At 43.2% G+C, this 18,832-nt stretch overlaps 3 protein-coding genes across 4 annotated transcripts in view; 2 read left to right on the top strand and 1 right to left on the bottom strand.

The window, feature by feature from the left end:
* The first annotated feature begins 635 nt into the window (after positions 1-635).
* On the top strand, positions 636-16,043 carry LOC149923148 (fibrillin-1-like). Its single transcript, XM_090164173.1, has 57 exons — positions 636-1,665; positions 2,118-2,203; positions 2,270-2,449; positions 2,515-2,616; positions 2,678-2,878; positions 2,947-3,192; positions 3,340-3,534; positions 3,600-3,764; positions 3,827-3,955; positions 5,031-5,153; positions 5,218-5,358; positions 5,422-5,544; positions 5,610-5,735; positions 5,802-6,026; positions 6,088-6,213; positions 6,524-6,649; positions 6,711-6,899; positions 6,956-7,120; positions 7,190-7,240; positions 7,319-7,450; positions 7,517-7,669; positions 7,739-7,816; positions 7,877-8,002; positions 8,071-8,199; positions 8,257-8,382; positions 8,435-8,692; positions 9,076-9,201; positions 9,259-9,384; positions 9,449-9,820; positions 9,885-10,010; positions 10,073-10,195; positions 10,254-10,421; positions 10,484-10,552; positions 10,613-10,747; positions 10,810-10,932; positions 10,987-11,202; positions 11,260-11,379; positions 11,440-11,571; positions 11,632-11,757; positions 11,820-11,942; positions 11,998-12,123; positions 12,183-12,308; positions 12,367-12,522; positions 12,587-12,757; positions 12,823-12,885; positions 12,944-13,063; positions 13,124-13,498; positions 13,561-13,686; positions 13,754-13,906; positions 13,967-14,293; positions 14,354-14,602; positions 14,662-14,784; positions 14,848-14,973; positions 15,030-15,159; positions 15,216-15,516; positions 15,576-15,787; positions 15,860-16,043. Exons 1-57 carry the CDS (start codon positions 1,457-1,459, stop codon positions 16,017-16,019), a joined length of 9,039 nt encoding a protein of 3,012 aa, XP_090020299.1. The 5' UTR covers positions 636-1,456; the 3' UTR covers positions 16,020-16,043.
* A 344-nt stretch (positions 16,044-16,387) lies between these two features.
* Positions 16,388-17,403, bottom strand: LOC149923149 (uncharacterized protein C9orf85 homolog). Its single transcript, XM_090162727.1, has 3 exons — positions 16,916-17,403; positions 16,724-16,855; positions 16,388-16,659 (listed from the first exon to the last, which is right to left on the bottom strand). The coding sequence occupies exons 1-3, from the start codon at positions 17,128-17,130 to the stop codon at positions 16,425-16,427; spliced, it is 582 nt and encodes a 193-aa protein (XP_090018853.1). The 5' UTR covers positions 17,131-17,403; the 3' UTR covers positions 16,388-16,424.
* A 181-nt stretch (positions 17,404-17,584) lies between these two features.
* LOC149923150 (uncharacterized) overlaps positions 17,585-18,832 on the top strand; it is a 38,313-nt gene continuing 37,065 nt past the window's right edge. For both annotated transcript variants that reach the window (XM_090162724.1, XM_090162725.1), the window contains exons 1-2: positions 17,585-17,676; positions 17,960-18,129. In XM_090162724.1, coding sequence (XP_090018850.1) covers positions 17,967-18,129 — 163 coding nt within the window. In that variant the 5' untranslated portion in view covers positions 17,585-17,676; positions 17,960-17,966. The remainder of the gene's footprint in view (positions 17,677-17,959; positions 18,130-18,832) is intronic.

An 18,832-nucleotide genomic window follows, 5' to 3' on the forward strand; every position in this document is an offset into this window, starting at 1 on the left:
TTCCCTAAGGATGATGGGCCCCTGGGAGGTTTTAAGGCGAAGAACCGTTTAGGAAAACCCTTATAAGTAATAGCAGATCCTGATTATATAACTTGGCGCGAAAATACTGAACAAATCAGTTCGTGATCTCAAAACAAATTCTTCGAATATCTAGTCCATTGTCACACACGCGTTCTAAACGAGAACATCTCTAAATGATACGGTTAACGTCGACCTTTCGGGCATAAAACCCTGGAGATATTTCTTTCATAAACTAATAAGTTGTAGCTAAATGGTCCCTTTTCTCAGCGAATCAATTATATAAATCGGGTGGGGGTTGCGATTTCGGGTAACTAACCACTCCAATATCTTATCGTAACTCGGAGTGGATGGGCCCTGATCAAAAGAGCCGAGAGAGAGAGAGAGAGTAACGTTTATCGCGACAAAGTTGGCCAAAAAAGAGCTTCTTAAAACCGCATTTTCGTCCGCTAATCTAATCAAAGAGGCGATCGGGTGCCGCGCTGGTGTCGCGTTGCGTCGAAATTAACGCTTTGTCGCTCGAATGGTCTCGGCCCGCTGACTCCACTGACTTTCCAGTGACTCAACAAGGAGCGCTAGTGTTTATCCGGGGCCCCCGCGGACCAAATTTATATACATCGAGCGAAAGCGAAACTGCGAAATTCGCCTCTCTTCCTTAAAAGCCAATGTCACGACAAAAAAAAATCGGACAGCGCGCAAATATTTCGTAACGCGATACGAATGGCCCGTTGACGTCATCTTAAGACAGACGCTGTCCAGAGCCCAACCAGAGATTGAGTTCCCCCTCTCTGAGATTTTTTTATTTCTTCCCTTCCATCAGTTAGTTCTCTTTCGGAGGAAGAGAGTAAGCTCTTTGATGAAATCCTGAAGGGGAGAACGTCGCGAAACGAGTCGCGAAAATTCGGATATGATTTTGGTGCAAACTTAATCAAAGGATTTCGCGGGTACGCCTTGGCGCCTCTTTTACAATTACCGACTAAAAAAAAAGAAAGGAAGTAATTGAGAATTAAAAAAACGCGCGTGTTAAGAGTGGAGGAGCTTTCTAGCGGCACTTAAGAGTTATTGGAAAACTGAAAGCTGTTAGTTTTTGGCCTTCTTATCCGACGCGGAGTGCGTTCTCTGGAGCTGATCTCGCCACGAAAAGTAACGGCGAGTGGTGCGCCCCTTATCTCAAATTTATACGTTTTGGCGAATATTATATCGGTGGGATTTCTCCGGGATTATCGCGATTGGTTAAAGGAACAATCACGTGATAAGTCCTTGGAATAATTGAAAAAAAAATCTGTCGAGGAAAAGAAAGTTGGTTAACTCGGGGTCCCTACGAGGACCACCCGCGTGTCGAAAATCGCTACCGGATTCAACACTTTCATCGGGGTATTTATCGCGGGATACATTCGCGCCTTCATGAAACTGATTGGGAGGAATTAAGCGGGAGAGAATGGTTCGAGTCGGACTCGTGTCCGCGACTTTGCTCGTGCTGCTGCAATGGAGGATAGTCCGAACATTCGATATGGACGGAAGGTCCAACGGGGACCACCCCGACGCGAATGCCGCTCCGCCAGTGCCCCATCCCATCCCCGAAACGGGACACAATGGCAACGGACATCCGTCTAATGGAAGAAGCCGGACGAACGGATACCTCGCCGGGTATGTTCCAAATATTCTTTCATTTAAAAATCACTTTTCAGAACTTTCAAATATAAAACTCAATTCCATAAGATAAATCCGGGTTAGAAATTATTAGTATGGAAAATCGTTTAAGTTCAGAATCGTAAAAAGGTTTAGTTACGTAGCGAGTTAGCGTCTGATTTATATCCGGAAACTGAAGATTTATCTCTTTTGAGGGGGGTGGTTTCGTTTATTTCGTTTTGGCCTCCTACGACTGAATTTATTTCGGGCGAAGACGGAGTCACGTCGACTGTCGAGGGCCAAAAACCCCTGGCGCCTAATCTCTTCCCTATCCTACGCGAGGGGAAATTCAAAAGTCTAGATAATTTTATTTATCCTAACAGGCAAAAAATATGAAAAATTATCTCGCGAGATAACTTTGCAAGCCAAACTATTTTTTCACATTGAGGTTTTAACACGTATTATCCTAGTCCGAATGTTTGTGGTCGAGGGGATCAAAGCTACTGTTGTCCGGGATGGAGGACGCAAGGAGACAGTAGTAGTTTATGCGTTCAACGTACGTACGCTTTAAGGTCACCATTTAAAACCGAAGACATTATAATTTTGATTCCGCGAATTGTAGCCGTTTGTACGAGGCCATGCGGAGAAGGTGGCATTTGCATACGTCCAAACACTTGCTATTGCAGCGCGGAGAAAAGGATAGCGCCATGCAGGGGCGGAGGAAACACCTCGGGCAATGGCGGAGGCAGACGTCCCCAACCCGGAGGCGATCCAGGAGAATCGAGGGACCCTAGAGACCCACGTACGTCTAAATTTCATCACTCAATGTCGAATGTACTTGTTCTAAAGTAATTCGCACTACGACAGGTAGACCAAACTGCAGAGAGCCTTGCTTAAACGGCGGCAGGTGTATCGGAAATGACCGTTGCGCGTGCGTCTACGGTTTCACCGGAAGACGATGCGAAAGAGGTTCATTCCACCCGTATTAAATCGTTTTCAAAGTCCGAATTAACGTCTCTATATCGCGTAGATTACAGAACGGGACCTTGTTTCCGTAAAGTACAAAATCAATTTTGCGCCGGTCAGTTATCGGGTGTTGTCTGCACTAGGCAACTCTGTTGCGCCACAATCGGAGCGGCTTGGGGTCATCCTTGCGAGTATTGTCCACCCCAGGAGAAAATGGATTGCCAAAGAGGCTACATTACCAACGTGCATTCCAAAAGTTGTCAAGGTACGACCACTTTTCAATTTAGGCGTAGACCGAGAATACAAAACTTTTACGATGTTCCCGGTGTTTAGACGTCGACGAGTGCGAGGCCATTCCAGGTCTGTGTTCCGGGGGACTATGCACCAATAGTCCCGGTTCGTTCCGATGTACTTGCAAGGATGGATATAAATGGGACGAAGATGCCTGCGCCGACATCAACGAGTGCGAAGAGAGACAAGAAATTTGCTTCAACGGGAGATGTATTAACGTCGAAGGGTCCTTCTATTGCATTTGCGATCCTGGTTACGTCCCTTCACACGACAGAAGAGCTTGTATTGGTAAGAATGGGTGTCACGAGGGGGCACTTTATTGAAATGAAAAGAGTGCAAAAAAATCCCCAAACACTGGGACAGCCCCGGGAGGGAAAAGCTCTAGCGTCACTAATGGTACTGGTGCGTTTGATTTATATCGAATGGTTCCAATAGACGCTCGCCAGGGTAACTGTTACACGAAGTATCTCAACGGTGGTAGCGGTGGAGCACGATGTCAGGACAAACTCCACGTCCGATTGTCCAAAATGGAATGTTGCTGCGGCAAAGATATGGGTGAAGGTTGGGCTCTAGCTAACAACGGACACACTAGTTCTTCAACTTGCGAACGGTGTCCTCAACAAGGATCTCGTAAGGGATAAAATTACATTCAACCTAACAGGCTAATATATTATTTATATATTCTTTCCTGGCAGACGACTTTCAGAGACTTTGTTTGCCCGGATCCAGTTTGGAAATTAACGAATGCGAATTGAGACCGGGCATATGCGAAAACGGAAAATGCGTCAATACGCCGGATTCATATCGATGCGAATGTCTTCCCGGATATGTTCTCTCATCCGGCGATAAGAAATGCGTTGGTAAAGCTAAATACACGGAAATCTGTTTTAATTCAATTTTTAACGTATATTTATAACCACAGACATAGACGAATGCACCAACAGGACATTGTGTCGACAAGGAGGTGGGCGGTGCGTCAATATGTTGGGAAGTTTCACTTGCCTCTGTCCTCAAGGGTACGACGTCTCTCCCGATGGAACCGCTTGCACAGGTAGTCAGACTACGTTGTACTTTGGACTAATAAATGCAGGAACGTTTCGGCCTCCCTAAAACGTACAAACGCTTAAGGCCATCCCGGTACCAACGAAAAAGGCGTAACTCACACTGAGCATATGTGAAGGTATCACATAGCACGATTTTGTTAGCTAGCGCCTCGTGTCGGCTCTAAAACACAACACCCTACTTTTTTAGTCGGAGTTTTTTTGAAAGCGGAATAGTATACACTCAAAAGCCTTACCTTTGTCAAATGTAAGATGTAACGAGTTTTTCCAAATTGATTGGTTGTCTGCCGTCGCTAAGAAGACGCTCACTCGGAAAATAGACTAACCAGAAAATGAATTTAAGAAACCCAGATTAGTTCTCACAGTGAAGATCTTGTAGAATTCGTTACGTTCTTCATGAAACTAATCTAATTCCGCTTAAAATAACGTATTTAGAATTGTTTATATCAATGAAGGAGAAAAATAGAGATTCGCGGGACACGTTTTATTTGAGTAGGAGAATTAGGCTTAAGTTTTAACTTTATCCAATCGTGTTGGCGCCATCTGTTTCTGTAAGCAGACACTTTTGCAAAATACATTAAGGTTTAGATTTCCGATGGCGCCAACACGATTTGATTAAGTTCATTTACTAGGCCTAACTCTCCAACTCAACAAATACTGTCCCGCGAAACGGTAGGTCCTGGAAGGCGGATTTGGATCTCTATTTATTCTACCTCATTGGTTTAAATAGAGCAACGAAGGTAAGTAAACTTCTATTCGAGACAAGGCTTAATGTCGAACACGCTAGCGAAGATCTCCTTTGTAAATGCCACCCGTTACTATAAGAATCATCAGGGCCACAATAGTATTCCTAATAAGATGTGTAAGTTGTCGTAGCTTACATAATTTTTTATATAAGATCGTTCCTTGCGATGCCTTTGCACACGCGAAGTAGTTGTTACGCCTAATTTTCCCGATAGACAGATGTCGTGCTTGTTAAGATGATTCAGTGTCAGCGAAACGTACCTTTATTTATTAGTTCAATATAGTACCACCAGAAGAGTGGCTAACTCGATGTATCTACAGATAGAAACGAGTGTACGGCCAGTGGGATGTGCACCAACGGTGACTGCGTTAACCAAGCCGGCTCTTACATTTGCCGTTGCAAACCGGGCTTCAAATCATCTGCCACGGGAAACGCTTGCGTAGGCACGTATTTTGATTTAAATTTTACCGCTTGGAGGCTACTTGAACTTATTCCAAGCTACTTTAGACGTTGACGAATGCTTGGAAAACGCTCGTATCTGTTTGAGAGGTCGCTGTCAAAACACACCCGGAAGTTACCGTTGCATCTGCGACGATGGCTTCGTGCCGGCTCCGTCATCCGGAGGACTGGATTCGGGTTTTTGCATAGGTACGGCAATCTTCATTAACGCGAGTTTTCTACGTACCATTAAAATTATCTTCCAAAAACTAGACAGGAACGAATGTGAAGAGAGTAGCATTTGCCTGAATGGAAAATGCTTAAACGTAGAAGGTAGTTTCAAATGCGTATGCGGCAGCGGATATAAGTTGTCGTCGAATGGAAGATTTTGTATAGGTAAGAGTTAAATTATGGTCAATTTACGCTTATAGTTGATATTAAAACGATAATTTTCTTTGTAGATCTCAACGAATGCTTGGAAACACCAAACGCCTGCGCCAATGGTCGCTGCGAAAATAACGACGGAGGGTACCGCTGCATTTGTGACAGTGGCTTTACTTTAGGGCCTGGTGGGAAAGGTTGCGTAGGTAATACTCGATGGCCAGGCGATGCCCTTCGGTTTTCAAAGCGTCTAATCAGTATCCCAACTTCAGATACCAGAAAGGATTTCTGCTACGCCGTGTATAAAGCGAACGGAGAATGTGCCGACCCGTCGGCGCACTTGGTCACGAGATCTACTTGTTGTTGCGCGGCCCACGCCGGTGTCTCGGGGAGCCACTTCGGCTGGGGAACACCCTGCACACCATGTCCCATCCCAGGCTCACCACTCTTCGAAAAGCTTTGTTCCCACGATCCCGGAACTGGACACGACGGAGAAGGTACAAACGAAACTCCAGAGAAGTTATCAATTTTAAATACAAAAAATTTTACTCTAATTAGACATCAACGAATGCAAGGTATTCCCCAATTACTGTCCAAATGGCGCCTGCGAAAACCTCAAAGGAAGCTACCGATGTATTTGCAATCCAGGCTATCAGATTGATTCGACGGGGAAAATTTGCAGCGGTATGCGTCAATGAGGCAATTGTTAAGAAAATCCACCGATTAGATGGCGCCACTAACAAAAAGTACAACGTGGTTACGCTATTTCCACCAATGGAAAAGCGGCTGGAAGGTTATTGCTCTTTCCGCTTCTTTTCTAATGGGCAATAGAAAAGCATGACCTTTTACCCGCTTTCCCATTGGTCGGAATAGCTTAAGCCCACTAGTTCTTACAATTGTTATTGGCGCCATCTAATTGGAGGCTGCTCTTAAAAAATCCCCTCATTGTTTTGTTGATACCTTTGGTACGAGATAACCCGGGGTTATTTTCCAGACATCAATGAATGCGCGATTAACCTGTTACTGTGTCAACACGGTCAATGTAGAAACACACCTGGAAGCTACCAATGTACTTGCCCGCTTGGCTATAGACTGAACACGCACATCAGCGCTTGCGAAGGTACCACATTCTAAAATGTCACAATGAAGCAATCACTATTCAAGGTTACGTACGTTCGTAGATATCGACGAATGCCGGGAACCGAGTGGTCAGCAGCCACCCGACAACGGTGGTCATTTTCCAAGACAGCCCTCTACTGGAAGACAACCCGGCGTCTGCGTCGGCGGTACTTGTATTAACACACCAGGGAGCTATAGGTGCGAGTGCGAACAGGGAAGCGTTTTGGACGCCACCAGAAGTATATGTATCGGTAAGGAAATCTCGTCTTCAGTAAAAACGCCCAAAAACTAAGAATTTTCCCAACAGACAACCGCAAAGCGTCGTGTTGGCGCAAGTTATCGGCTAAGGGCGTTTGCGAAGACGCCGTCAAAGTACCAATGTTGAGATCCGAGTGTTGTTCGACGATTGGTAAAGCTTGGGGCAGTCCTTGCCAGCCTTGCCACCCAACTACGGGGCCTTCAACGGGAGTGGGTCAGTAGCTTCGAATAATTCTTCAATACCGGAGAAAAACTAATACGGTAAATATCCTTCTTTTCTTAGATCAAAGATGCCCCAAAGGATTCGCCGTGTTGGACGGAGTCACTTGCACGGGTATAAGCATTAACACTTAGGCTTAAGGGCTTATAGCGTCTCGTCGTTTCTTAAACGTACGCAGTTTCCTATCCTCAGACGTGAACGAGTGCGACGTATTTCCCAATATATGCCAAGGAGGAGGACTCTGTCTCAATACCGAAGGTTCTTACAGATGCAACTGCCCGCCTGGTCTTACTCTGGACCCGAGAACCGGAACCAAATGCATTGGTACGAATATTTTTAAACGGAAAACTCGGAAGAGGTTTTAACAACATTCTTTGGCGGTTTTTTAAGATTATCGCGAAGAGACTTGTTACGGTAGGTTCGAAAAAGGCCGTTGTTCGAGAGCCATGGAAGGATTCTTCAGGAAAAATATTTGTTGTTGTTCCGGGGTCGGCGAGGCCTGGGGCAGAAACCCGTGTCAACCTTGTCCGAGACCAACTAGCGGTATTTACATTTTATTATTGGCTTACGTTTCGAAGGGATTATTATTTATTGTTGGAATTTCGCGCTAAGAGGCTTTCAACGAGCTCTGTCCTAAAGAAGGATTCACTTGGGAAGGACGCACTGGGGAAGACGTCTCCGACGTATTTGGTAACACTCCTACATTCCCCAGAAACATTTCGTAACCGGAACTAAAACATTTCAAACTAGATATTGACGAATGTACCCGGTTCGTCGAGTTATGTCAGAACGGACGCTGCTCGAATACTATGGGGGGATTCAAATGCACTTGCAACAAAGGTTTTGACTTGGATCCGGATGGTCTTAACTGCACAGGTTAATCATTGTTTTCGTCCGCCGAAAAAGATCGAAAATTTATAAACTTAAAACTTATTTTTACTCAGATATTGACGAATGTTCCATAATGCACAGTGGAGTTTGCGCCAACGGTATTTGCAGAAACGTGCCTGGTTCTTTCGTGTGCGATTGTAACGATGGATTTGAACCGGTTATGTTAAACCAAATGTGCAACGGTACGCGTTGAATTAACAAATATAAAGACCAATAGGTGAACATAATTATCAATCCAGATATTGACGAATGCGCCCTGAATCGAGGCCTGTGTCTCGGTGGAACTTGCGTGAACACCCCGGGCTCTTTCGTCTGCGACTGCCCCGTTGGACACGAACTATCACCCGATGGAAGATACTGCAAAGGTAAAGTTTTTTATCCAATGAAAGCCCGAAATCAACAAGAGTTCTTCGTTAGATATCGACGAATGTGGTATCGGAAGCGGAGTCTGCTCAAACGGAGTGTGCGAGAACATGATGGGCGCCTTTTGGTGTATTTGCAACGAAGGATACACCCAAACGCTGCCTCAACAAACGAGCTGCGAGGACGTGGACGAATGTACCATCAACAGGGACAACGGCAGGTGCGAATATCAGTGCGTTAATACCCCGGGAAGCTACCATTGTATCTGCGAGGAAGGTCACGAATTGACACCGGATGGTTTCCGTTGCAAAGGTAAGAGTATTCGCGACCTTAAAACTCCTACAGGCTTTCCACAAAATTATTAGATTAAAATTCCTTGACTATTCCCTGTTTTCCCTGACTTTTTAAGGCCAATATTTTTATTTTATAGTTAGTTTTATCAGAAGTTAATAAATTAAAATGGACTTATATTTCAGTAAAAAGGTTATTGCAATGTTGAAAAAATTAGCTAAACTTTCAAGGAAATAAATGATAATCATAGAATTTGGGATAGATCTTAAATAAAATTACCTTTAAAAAGTGACAAGATAAATTTTAATTCCCTGACTTTTTAGGCCAATTTTTAAATTCCCTGACTTTTCCCTTGCGTGTGGCAACCCTGTCCTAAAATATCCATACCTTATTTACGCGCGTAGACGTGGATGAATGCTTGGAGAATCCGGCAATCTGCGGCGGTGGAAAATGTAAAAACGTTCAAGGATCTTACTCCTGCGAATGCGGAGATGGTCTTTTGGAGTCGCCAGATAGAAAGAATTGTATAGGTAAGCGGTTTTCAAGCGTACATTATTACAGTGTGGAAATAAACGTTTAATTCGCAGATATTGACGAATGTCTGCTAAACCCTAATTTATGTATGAACGGTCGCTGCGAAAACACCGAAGGTTCTTTCACGTGCAGATGCGACTTCGGTTACTCCGTGAAGGAAGAGGGTCAAGGCTGTACGGGTTAGTACGAACGCTTTTCTTTTTAATCGAAATTTAAACTAAAGCAATAAACCGGCTCCGTTAGACGACGACGAATGCGAACTGGCCATGTCGGACTGCGACGACAACGCGATATGCGTCAACACCCCTGGTTCCTACAAGTGCGATTGCCGAGAAGGGTTCGTGGGCGATGGCGTTTCGTGTAGGGACGTCAACGAATGCCTTCGAAACAACGGCGGTTGTCACATGGACGCTCTCTGCATTAACACGGACGGTTCCTACCGATGCGTTTGCGACAGTGGTCTTAAAGGGGACGGCTTCAGTTGCCTAGACGTGGACGAGTGCGCCGAAGGTGGAATAGACATTTGCGGACACGGCCAATGCATCAATTACCCGGGAGGGCACGACTGCGAATGCGACCAAGGCTTCGCCGTTCAAAATCGACGATCTTGCACGGGTAGGTTGAACGGAATTGAAAAAAATGAAATCCGGAAACCCTTTTAACAATGACTCTCCGGTAGATATCGACGAATGCAGCTCATTCGATAAGATATGCATGTTTGGTCGATGCGAAAACGCTTTTGGGATGTTCCGTTGCCTTTGCAACGTGGGATATAAGTTGGATGAGTCAGGAGGAAACTGCACGGGTAAGGACGCCAGAACTTACGCTCAAAGGTATGAGATCTGAAAAATTCCACTTGAAACGTAGATACGGACGAATGCGAAAATCCTCAGGCGTGCCAGTATGGTACTTGCATTAACACGGTAGGATCTTACATCTGTCAATGTCCTCCCGCCCATGAACTAATAGAAACCGGGACCGGTTGCGTAGGTAGGTAATATCGATACACCGTCGATGAAAACTTCTTAATTATTTTCTCTGATCAAAGACAAAAGAGAAGGCCTTTGCTACGTCAAAGTATTTGGAAATTACAATGGAAAGGGTATATGTAATCGACAGGATTCTTTGGGTGATTCCGTGAGTAAAGCTACTTGCTGTTGTACCGTTGGAGTGGCCTGGGGAGGCGACTGCGAAGTTTGTCCGACTCCGAGCTCTTGTAAGCAAGCGACTCGAGGCGCGGTTGGACTTCGGTTTTTACAAAATTGCTATCATTTGTAGCAGAATACGATCAGCTTTGCCCAAGCGGACCCGGATTCAGGCCTAACGTCATCAACGTCGCTCTAGAAGGTAAGGGGACGCGCTAACAAAACACCCGCGATGAAATTCTAAATTCGCTACTATTCATAGACGTGAATGAATGTGACGAATATCCACCCGGAACTATTTGTACTGGTGGGGGGAAATGCGCCAACACCTTTGGTAGTTTCATGTGTTCCTGTCCCGATGGTTTTATATTGGACGACACCGACAGACATTGCATTGGTAATTCACTAGTTATAAATTTAGAAATAAAGGCGATATATATTTAAGTCCATTTTTTAAAGACGCCAACGAATGCCACATTAATCCCGAAATTTGCGGACTGGGAAAATGTATCAACAGCGAGGGCAGTTACACTTGCATCTGTCCCGAAGGATTCGTCAATGTTCCCGGAGGAACGTGTGTAGGTACGTTGGTTGAGAGCTAGTATACGAATTCAATCTAAAACCTTATCGCGCTAGATATGCGAAAGGACAGCTGTTACACCCAATACCACAACGGAATCTGCGAGCACAAGACATCGGTGGTGCAAACTAGACACGCTTGCTGTTGTTCCGTTGGAAAAGCATGGGGCGAACCCTGCGAACCTTGTCCCATCAAAGAAACGGCGGAATATAAATCCCTCTGCAGTCAGACGCCTGGGACCGTAGTCAATCCCATCACGGGAGTAGTTGATGGTATTCGTTAAATACGAACTTAACAGTCACAGTGTTTAAAACTAAAACAAATTTTAGACGTGGATGAATGTCAAGGGATGGTGTGCCAAAGCGGAAGGTGTATTAACACGGTTGGAAGTTTCGAGTGCATATGTTTGGATGGCTACGTATACAATCCAATACTCATGGATTGCGAAGGTACTTGAACCAGGGTTTAATATGTAAAGACGTTATACGAAATTATGATGAATCTTCCAGACATAAACGAATGTCAGAAAGGAGCCCAAAGACCATGTACCGGAAGCTCCCATTGCGTCAACATCCCGGGAGGTTTCGAGTGCCGATGCCCCGATGGATATAAACTCTCTCCGAGTGGAAGAGATTGCCAAGGTACGCTATGCCTTACCGGAAAATAACCATAAAACTAATTGTGAATGTCAACCACGTCAGATATCGATGAGTGTTTGGAAAGATCCAACGTTTGTCAGAACGGTCGCTGTTCCAATTTGGAAGGGTCGTTCAGATGTACTTGTAACCCCGGATACCTTCTGTCACCTTTAGGAGATCAGTGCAATGGTAAGTGAACTAATATAAACCTTTTTTTAAACTAAATGGCAATTAAAATTTTTCTTAAACAGATATCGACGAATGCAACCGCAATTTGGTGTGCTCCAACAATGGTGATTGCGTCAACACGCTCGGTTCGTACAAGTGTTTTTGTCGACAAGGTTTTCAGATTCAGGGAGTCACCGATTGCACCGGTAAGCGTTCGAAGAACTAAATATAAACATCAATTTAAATGTAAAAAAACTCTAGATATCGATGAATGTCGAAACCAATTCGGAATTTGTCAAAACGGGCGGTGTCGAAATACGGTGGGTAGCTTCGAATGTCAGTGCCAGAACGGATATCGACTGGGATCGGACGGGAAAAGTTGCTTAGGTAAGAGATCCCCAATCGGGATTACGAGACCAACGTTAATTAAAACCCATCGTAAACAGACGTGAACGAGTGTATTGAAGAACCAGACATGTGTCGCTTGGGAACATGCAGGAATTCCGACGGGTCCTTCCAATGCACTTGTCCACAAGGATACATGAATACGCCCGACAAAAGGGAATGCGTCGGTAAGTAAACGAAGATCACCCTTAAGCTTCAAACTAATCTTGAAAAAAATATCTAAAGATGTCGACGAATGCGCCCCACAAACCCGTCTGCGACCTGCCGCGGTGGAGGAAGACATTAAATGTTTCGGAGGACGTTGTATCAACACCGACGGCGGTTTCGAATGTCAATGTCCACCCGGATTCCGTCAGACCCCCGATCGAAAAGACTGCATAGGTATGTCCAACAGCGTTACGGGATTAGATAAACGGTGAGAACGTGTCTAATGTTTGCTTCGTAGATGAACGCCGAGGCCAATGTTACGCTCGATACGACAGCGGCCGCTGTTTGGAACCAAAACAAAGCTCCCCGGACATCAGTCGCAAAGAATGCTGCTGCATGAAAGGATCGAAGGCGTGGGGCGGAGCACCCGGAGCGCCAGCGTGCGAACCTTGCCCGGGGGATGACGACCGTTAGTAAAAACATTATTTCAAATGATTTATTTTTAGTCAAATAACAAATAAAAATACCTTCCAGCCGAATTTAAACAACTTTGCGAGGCCGGTATTGGCTACATCACAATCGTTGGAACGGTAGTGGGTAAGTTAAATTATAGAAAGAGTTCTAGCTACGGAATGACGTTGAAATTGATCCTTAGATATCGACGAATGCAAAATGGATCCAACCTTATGCAAAGACGGAGAATGCGTCAATACGGATGGCTCTTTCCGTTGCCAGTGCCTGGCTGGCTTCCAGCTTATTGGGGAATCCTGCTCCGGTAGAGTTAGCTAGAAAACACGCCTACTTTCAACCGCTAACTGTACGAAATAATCTCTAGACGTGGATGAATGCAGACGACCGCAGGCTTGTGGAACGAATGGCACTTGTCGCAACACGCACGGCAGTTTCGAATGCACTTGTCCCTCGGGATACGCTCCGGGTCCCAAAAAGACTTGCGAAGACATCGACGAGTGCCGGGAAATGGGCCACATGTGCGCCTTCCGATGCCAAAATATACCGGGTTCTTTCCAGTGCACTTGCCCCTTTGGTTTCAAGTCGGCGCCAGACGGCAAACACTGCGAAGATCTAGACGAATGCGCGACGGGTTTAGCCAGAGAATGCCGCTACGCCTGCAAGAATTTAGTTGGTAGTTACGCCTGCGTCTGTCCGGATGGATACGAACAAATTGGTTTGAGAGGAGAGGAATGCAGAGGTAAAAACTTTGTCGACATTTTCTAACGATTGACGTCAATTTATTGAAGGGACCGTTTGCAGATATTGACGAATGCAGAAAGCAACCCAGACCGTGTAAGAACGGAAGATGTACCAACACCAAAGGTAGTTTCCGGTGCGAATGCTACGATGGATTTACATCTAGCGCGGATGGAAAACGATGCGTTGGTAAGATAAAAATTTATCAAGGCGTCGATTTACTCTTGATATACAACGTAGATATTCATCTTACCAGATGTAAGAGTTGGAAACTGCTTCCAAACGCCAATTCGATCCGGGCAATGTCCCACCTCGAGAGTTTCTGTGTCAGTCACTAGGGCGACTTGTTGCTGCGGTATGGGTATCGCTTGGGGTGATCGTTGCGAGCTTTGTCCTAGAAAGGGCTCGGGTAAGATAACAACGATGTATAAAATACGTCGTCTATTAACGTCTATTTCGTATCTATCAGTCGATTACGACGAATTGTGTCCGCACGGCGTTGGCTTTAATAAGGACGGGAAAGACGTGGACGAATGTGTGACGATGTCGGGAATGTGCGTCAACAGCCGGTGCATCAACACCCTTGGTTCCTATCGATGTATGTGCAACAAGGGATACGAACATCCGACTGACGGAAATCAGATTCGATGCCAGGACATTGACGAGTGTTCTCGGCCGCAGTTTGGAAATAGGGAGGCCGGACCTTGCGACCACGAATGCAGGAACACCGACGGCTCGTACAAATGTTCTTGCAGGAAGGGTTACCGCTTAGAACACGATGGAGTCTCGTGTAAAGGTACTTGTCTACGAGAACGAAGTTCGATGTTGGAAAACTAACCTAGTTTTAATTCAATAGATATTGACGAATGTTCCAACGGACGACACGACTGCCAGCACAACTGCGTCAACACACCGGGTAGTTTCGAATGCGGCTGTCGAACCGGTTATGAAAAGTCAGGAAGAGGTACTTGCGTCGACGTGGACGAATGTTCCCGCGATCCAGGTATCTGTTCCCCATTCGGTACTTGTAAAAATGTACCCGGAAGTTACAAATGCGTCTGCTCTAGAGGATACACTCCCGGTTCGGATGGAGCGTCGTGTTTTGGTAAATATAAGTATTTTAACATAAATCACAATGAAAGACTTATGAAAGACCCTGCTTAGACCTGAACGAGTGTGAACAGGATGGCTCTAAATGCGACCTTGGATGCGAAAATCTTCCCGGAAGTTACCGTTGTACTTGTCCCGATGGCAAATCTCCCCATTATTACTGGAATGATTGCGTGGGTAAGTGCCGCTTTTAGCTATGCATATCATTATCACCGATTTCATTCCATATTTTCAATTCAGATGACAACGAATGCTCAAGTAAACCTAACGTTTGTGGTTCGGCCGACTGTTCCAATACGGTCGGGAGCTATTCTTGCAACTGTCAAGACGGATACGCTTTCGACCCAACACTTCTTTCTTGCATTGGTAGATACAAAGTGGTTATTGAAAAATATAAATGTTAAAATCTAAATATATTGCAGAATTACTGGGATCACTTGGAACCGGCTATGGAGGTTGCCAACCAAACCTATGCGCCTTTGGTTGTACCCCTGTCAGTGGAAATGCCTGGGCATGCGGTTGCCCTGAAGGATACCAACGAATAGGCCAAGGGTAAGACAAATATCTCAGGTGTAAATCAACACAGCTAATTTCTTATTTATTTACAGCCATTGTTTGTCAACTATAACCCCAGGTCCGGGAGAAATAAGCAACTTGGGAGGTCACGTTAATAATTTGGGTGGGGGAGGTATAGGCGATGGGTATACGGATGGAAATGATGACAACATAATTTCGACTGAGGGTTGCTATTCTTGCAAGATAAATAGTCACACAAACACCAGGGTTAGGGTTTCAAGAAGCGCCCTGAATGAAACTAGCGAAAAGCAACCCAAGGCAAGACGAAAGCAAGCGTTACGCATTTCTACCACAGCTCGAACAGTCAGACATTCCAAAGAGGCCCGAACTATGGTAACAATCCAATATTTTCGGGTTATATTGTAACTAAACCAATATTTATGTTTCTTTAGAAGGAAACTAAGTTCAACAAAAAACCGAAATTGAATTTAGCAAATAATTCCATGGCCGAAGTTAATTTACAAATCCCAGTTTCTTTAACACATCCAGATGTTCGGATTTTACAGTTACAACCAGCAACTAACAATTTGAGGTATCAAATTATTTATCAAATAGATACTGAAGGAGAGGATTATAATGAAAAACCATTCGAAATGATTGAAAGGTAAATTAGTGGGTAATCCAAGCCCAAAAATCTCAACATTCTTATCTCAATTTTATGTTTTAATTATTTTAGCCGCGGAATATACATATTACATTTCACAAAAGAACAAAATCAGACTGGTCAATTTCAGTTCCGCATTAAAGCACTTATGCGACCCAATGATGGCCAGTCAAAACCATTGTCCGAAGAGCCTGTATTTACTTTTCCAGTTACTTTAAGTATAACCAAATAAGATCAAACCAATTTTTAAGCTCTAAACGGTGCGCCGCGCTTTTAACAATTATACCTCTGATAGTTTTTTCTCTCTCCTCTCAACACTAAATAAAACAATTTTGAAAGTTAAAACTCTAAGCGTACTGGTAATTTATGTTTTTTTGTAAATAAAGTCACTCGCGTTTTTTATTTAGCATATAGAGATAAACCAAATTTTTGCTGTAAAATATATATAAGATTTGTTTTTCAATGGTCTTTACACTGCCAAATGAATATGTATTTTTAAACTAATAAATGTTCGTAAGATACCTTTTGTAAAATGGCTAAAATAAAAAGCACAAACTTAATGATACATCACTTTTTTATTAAATAAAAAAAGGTATGATATTGTTTCAATGATATCACCTGACCAACTAGAAGTCTATTAATGGGAAATTTTGGTAAAAGACTCTATAGACCCATCATCAACATCACTTTCATCATCTTCATTAAAATGGTCATCTTTATTACTATCTACATTATCATCACATTCCTCGTCATCTTTATTACTATCTACATCATCATCACATTCCTCGTCATCGTCCTCATCATCATCATCCTCCTTTGAATGTTTGCTTTTTTTAGCAACTTTTTTTATATTTGTTGCACCAGTAACCAATCTACAAAATATTTATGAAGTGATGGGTCTTTATTCACCAGAAAATTGTATTAAATATAGCTTACCTTGCATCTTTTTCTTGCGCATCACCCTCAAATTCATTTTTAGCACATTTCTCACAAATTTTCAAAGCTTGAGCGCATTCAGTACAAACTGTACAATAAGCTCGTTTGACAGATTTCTGAGAACATTTGATGCTGAAAAATATGAACACTGTGTCTTTGCCACATAATGACTCAATCATAAAATTATATTACCACTTCTTTGGACACGTGAGAGGTTTGTACTTTTTGTAAGTTATTTTCCACTGAATAATTTCAATGCACCTTTTACACAGATCCCATTCTTTTAAATCGATACAATTCATTGCTTTCACACGAGGGGATTTGTCATTTGCGTTATTTCGAAAACCACGGACATTGCAATGTTTTTGAGGTCTTTGTCTTAAAGCGTTCCCTTTTTGTGAACTCATTTCACTATTGACAGTATGTAAAGGCTTAAAAAACACGTGTAAATCCCACTAACGCGTTGGGTGTATAGTGTAGTACTATTATAGATTACATCTGTTTATTAAGACTTGGCTTAAATTTACTTATCACAGTCTATGATTTACAGGTCACCACCAAATATCTATACCAATTCAAAATAGTACCGTAAGAATTCTAAGCACTTACGTTTCGCTTTACAACAATAAATTTATAATTAACTTATTATTCAGTTTTAACTCGAAAATGAAATAACTCTGTAGGACTAGTTTGACTCTTTTCTAGGAATGGAAGAATATTTCCAAGTGTTTTACGAAACTTACGCCATCTATTAAACTATTCTTTAATTTATAGTCCTAACAAGAAAAGAACTAGATGGCGACACTTCATAAATTAAATTCGATAGTAGCAGACAATTTTCTCGAATATTTTGTCGAGTAACTACTGAAATGACCTACTGACCTTTAAAATTAATTTACACTGTTTAAAATTTTGCACTTCAGCGGATTTTCGCAAAAAATAACTACCAACTGGTAATAAAAACCGTTTAAAGTTTATAAAACTTCTTTTAAAAACGTTTTCTCGTTTATTTTTCAAATTATGATAGCTAGGCTTAGCGAAATGGCAGAATACACGGGGAGGGGCGCGTTTACGGGGTATAATGGAGAGAGGGGGGAGGAAGTAACATTTTAAATCGTAGAGCGCGCTAATCTCACGTCGCAAAAAGAGTTTAGTAAGCTGAATTTCAAGTTTTACCAAATAGCTAACGTAATCACTCAAACTCAACGTCATAACGAACCTCTTTCCCAAAATAAGGTGGTGGATGGAAACTGAAGAATCAGATCTGGCCAGCTGTTACAATGGTGAAGAAAATAGGTGCTCATCTCCTCACAGGTATCCCCCTTCCACTACCAAATACACCAAAGGAAGCTTGGCAAGCGTTCATAATGAAACCTCAACAGCTGTTTCTTGGCGACCTCCAACCTGTAAGTATCAAAACACTAATTGTTTAAATCAGTCTCCCTCGTGGGATATACATTTATCAAATGATACAAGCAATGCTTTGAATCTTTGAAAAAAAAAACTAATGGTATACAAAAACAAAATTTTGTGTATATTATTTGAACAAAAATTTTATTATTTTTTAAGTTTTTTAATAAAAACAATCATTTTTAAAAAACGTTTGTTTTTAGAATTAATTTTTATTAGGCGTTAATGGGGCTAGGAACAAAGTTTAAGGTTATGTCAGAGTTCGTAATGGAGGGTTAAAGGGTGGCGTATTACGCTAGCTTTTCGTTTCGCTTTTGAAGATTTCTTTCTAAAAAACGAATGGCTTTTATGATTTATTTTTGGGTGCATCTCTGAGATCCTGGATCAATTTCTGCCAAGGAAAGGGGTTTTCTGACTGGGAGGGGGGTAGGGGTAAATGTATGACGTATTAATGACGGGAAAAAAAAGATACCTCGTTTTACGATGAACAGATTTTGTCGTGTTCGCTGGAAAGACTTAGAGCAGATGGCTTTCAATTTTTGGAGCCAAATCGCGAATTATCCTCGCGGTATGACGGCTAAAAACTAGAGCCGGTGCAAGTTTTAACCCGATAGTCTAGTTAATTAGCGTGGGTGCGGTACGGTTTTCGTCGAGACAACCGTGACCAAGGTGTCAGTTCATCCTTGGCCTTAACTGCAG

Source organism: Leiobunum rupestre, chromosome 11 (assembly GCF_980474605.1).
Source record: "Leiobunum rupestre chromosome 11, qqLeiRupe1.1.hap1, whole genome shotgun sequence".
NCBI lineage: Eukaryota > Metazoa > Arthropoda > Arachnida > Opiliones > Sclerosomatidae > Leiobunum > Leiobunum rupestre.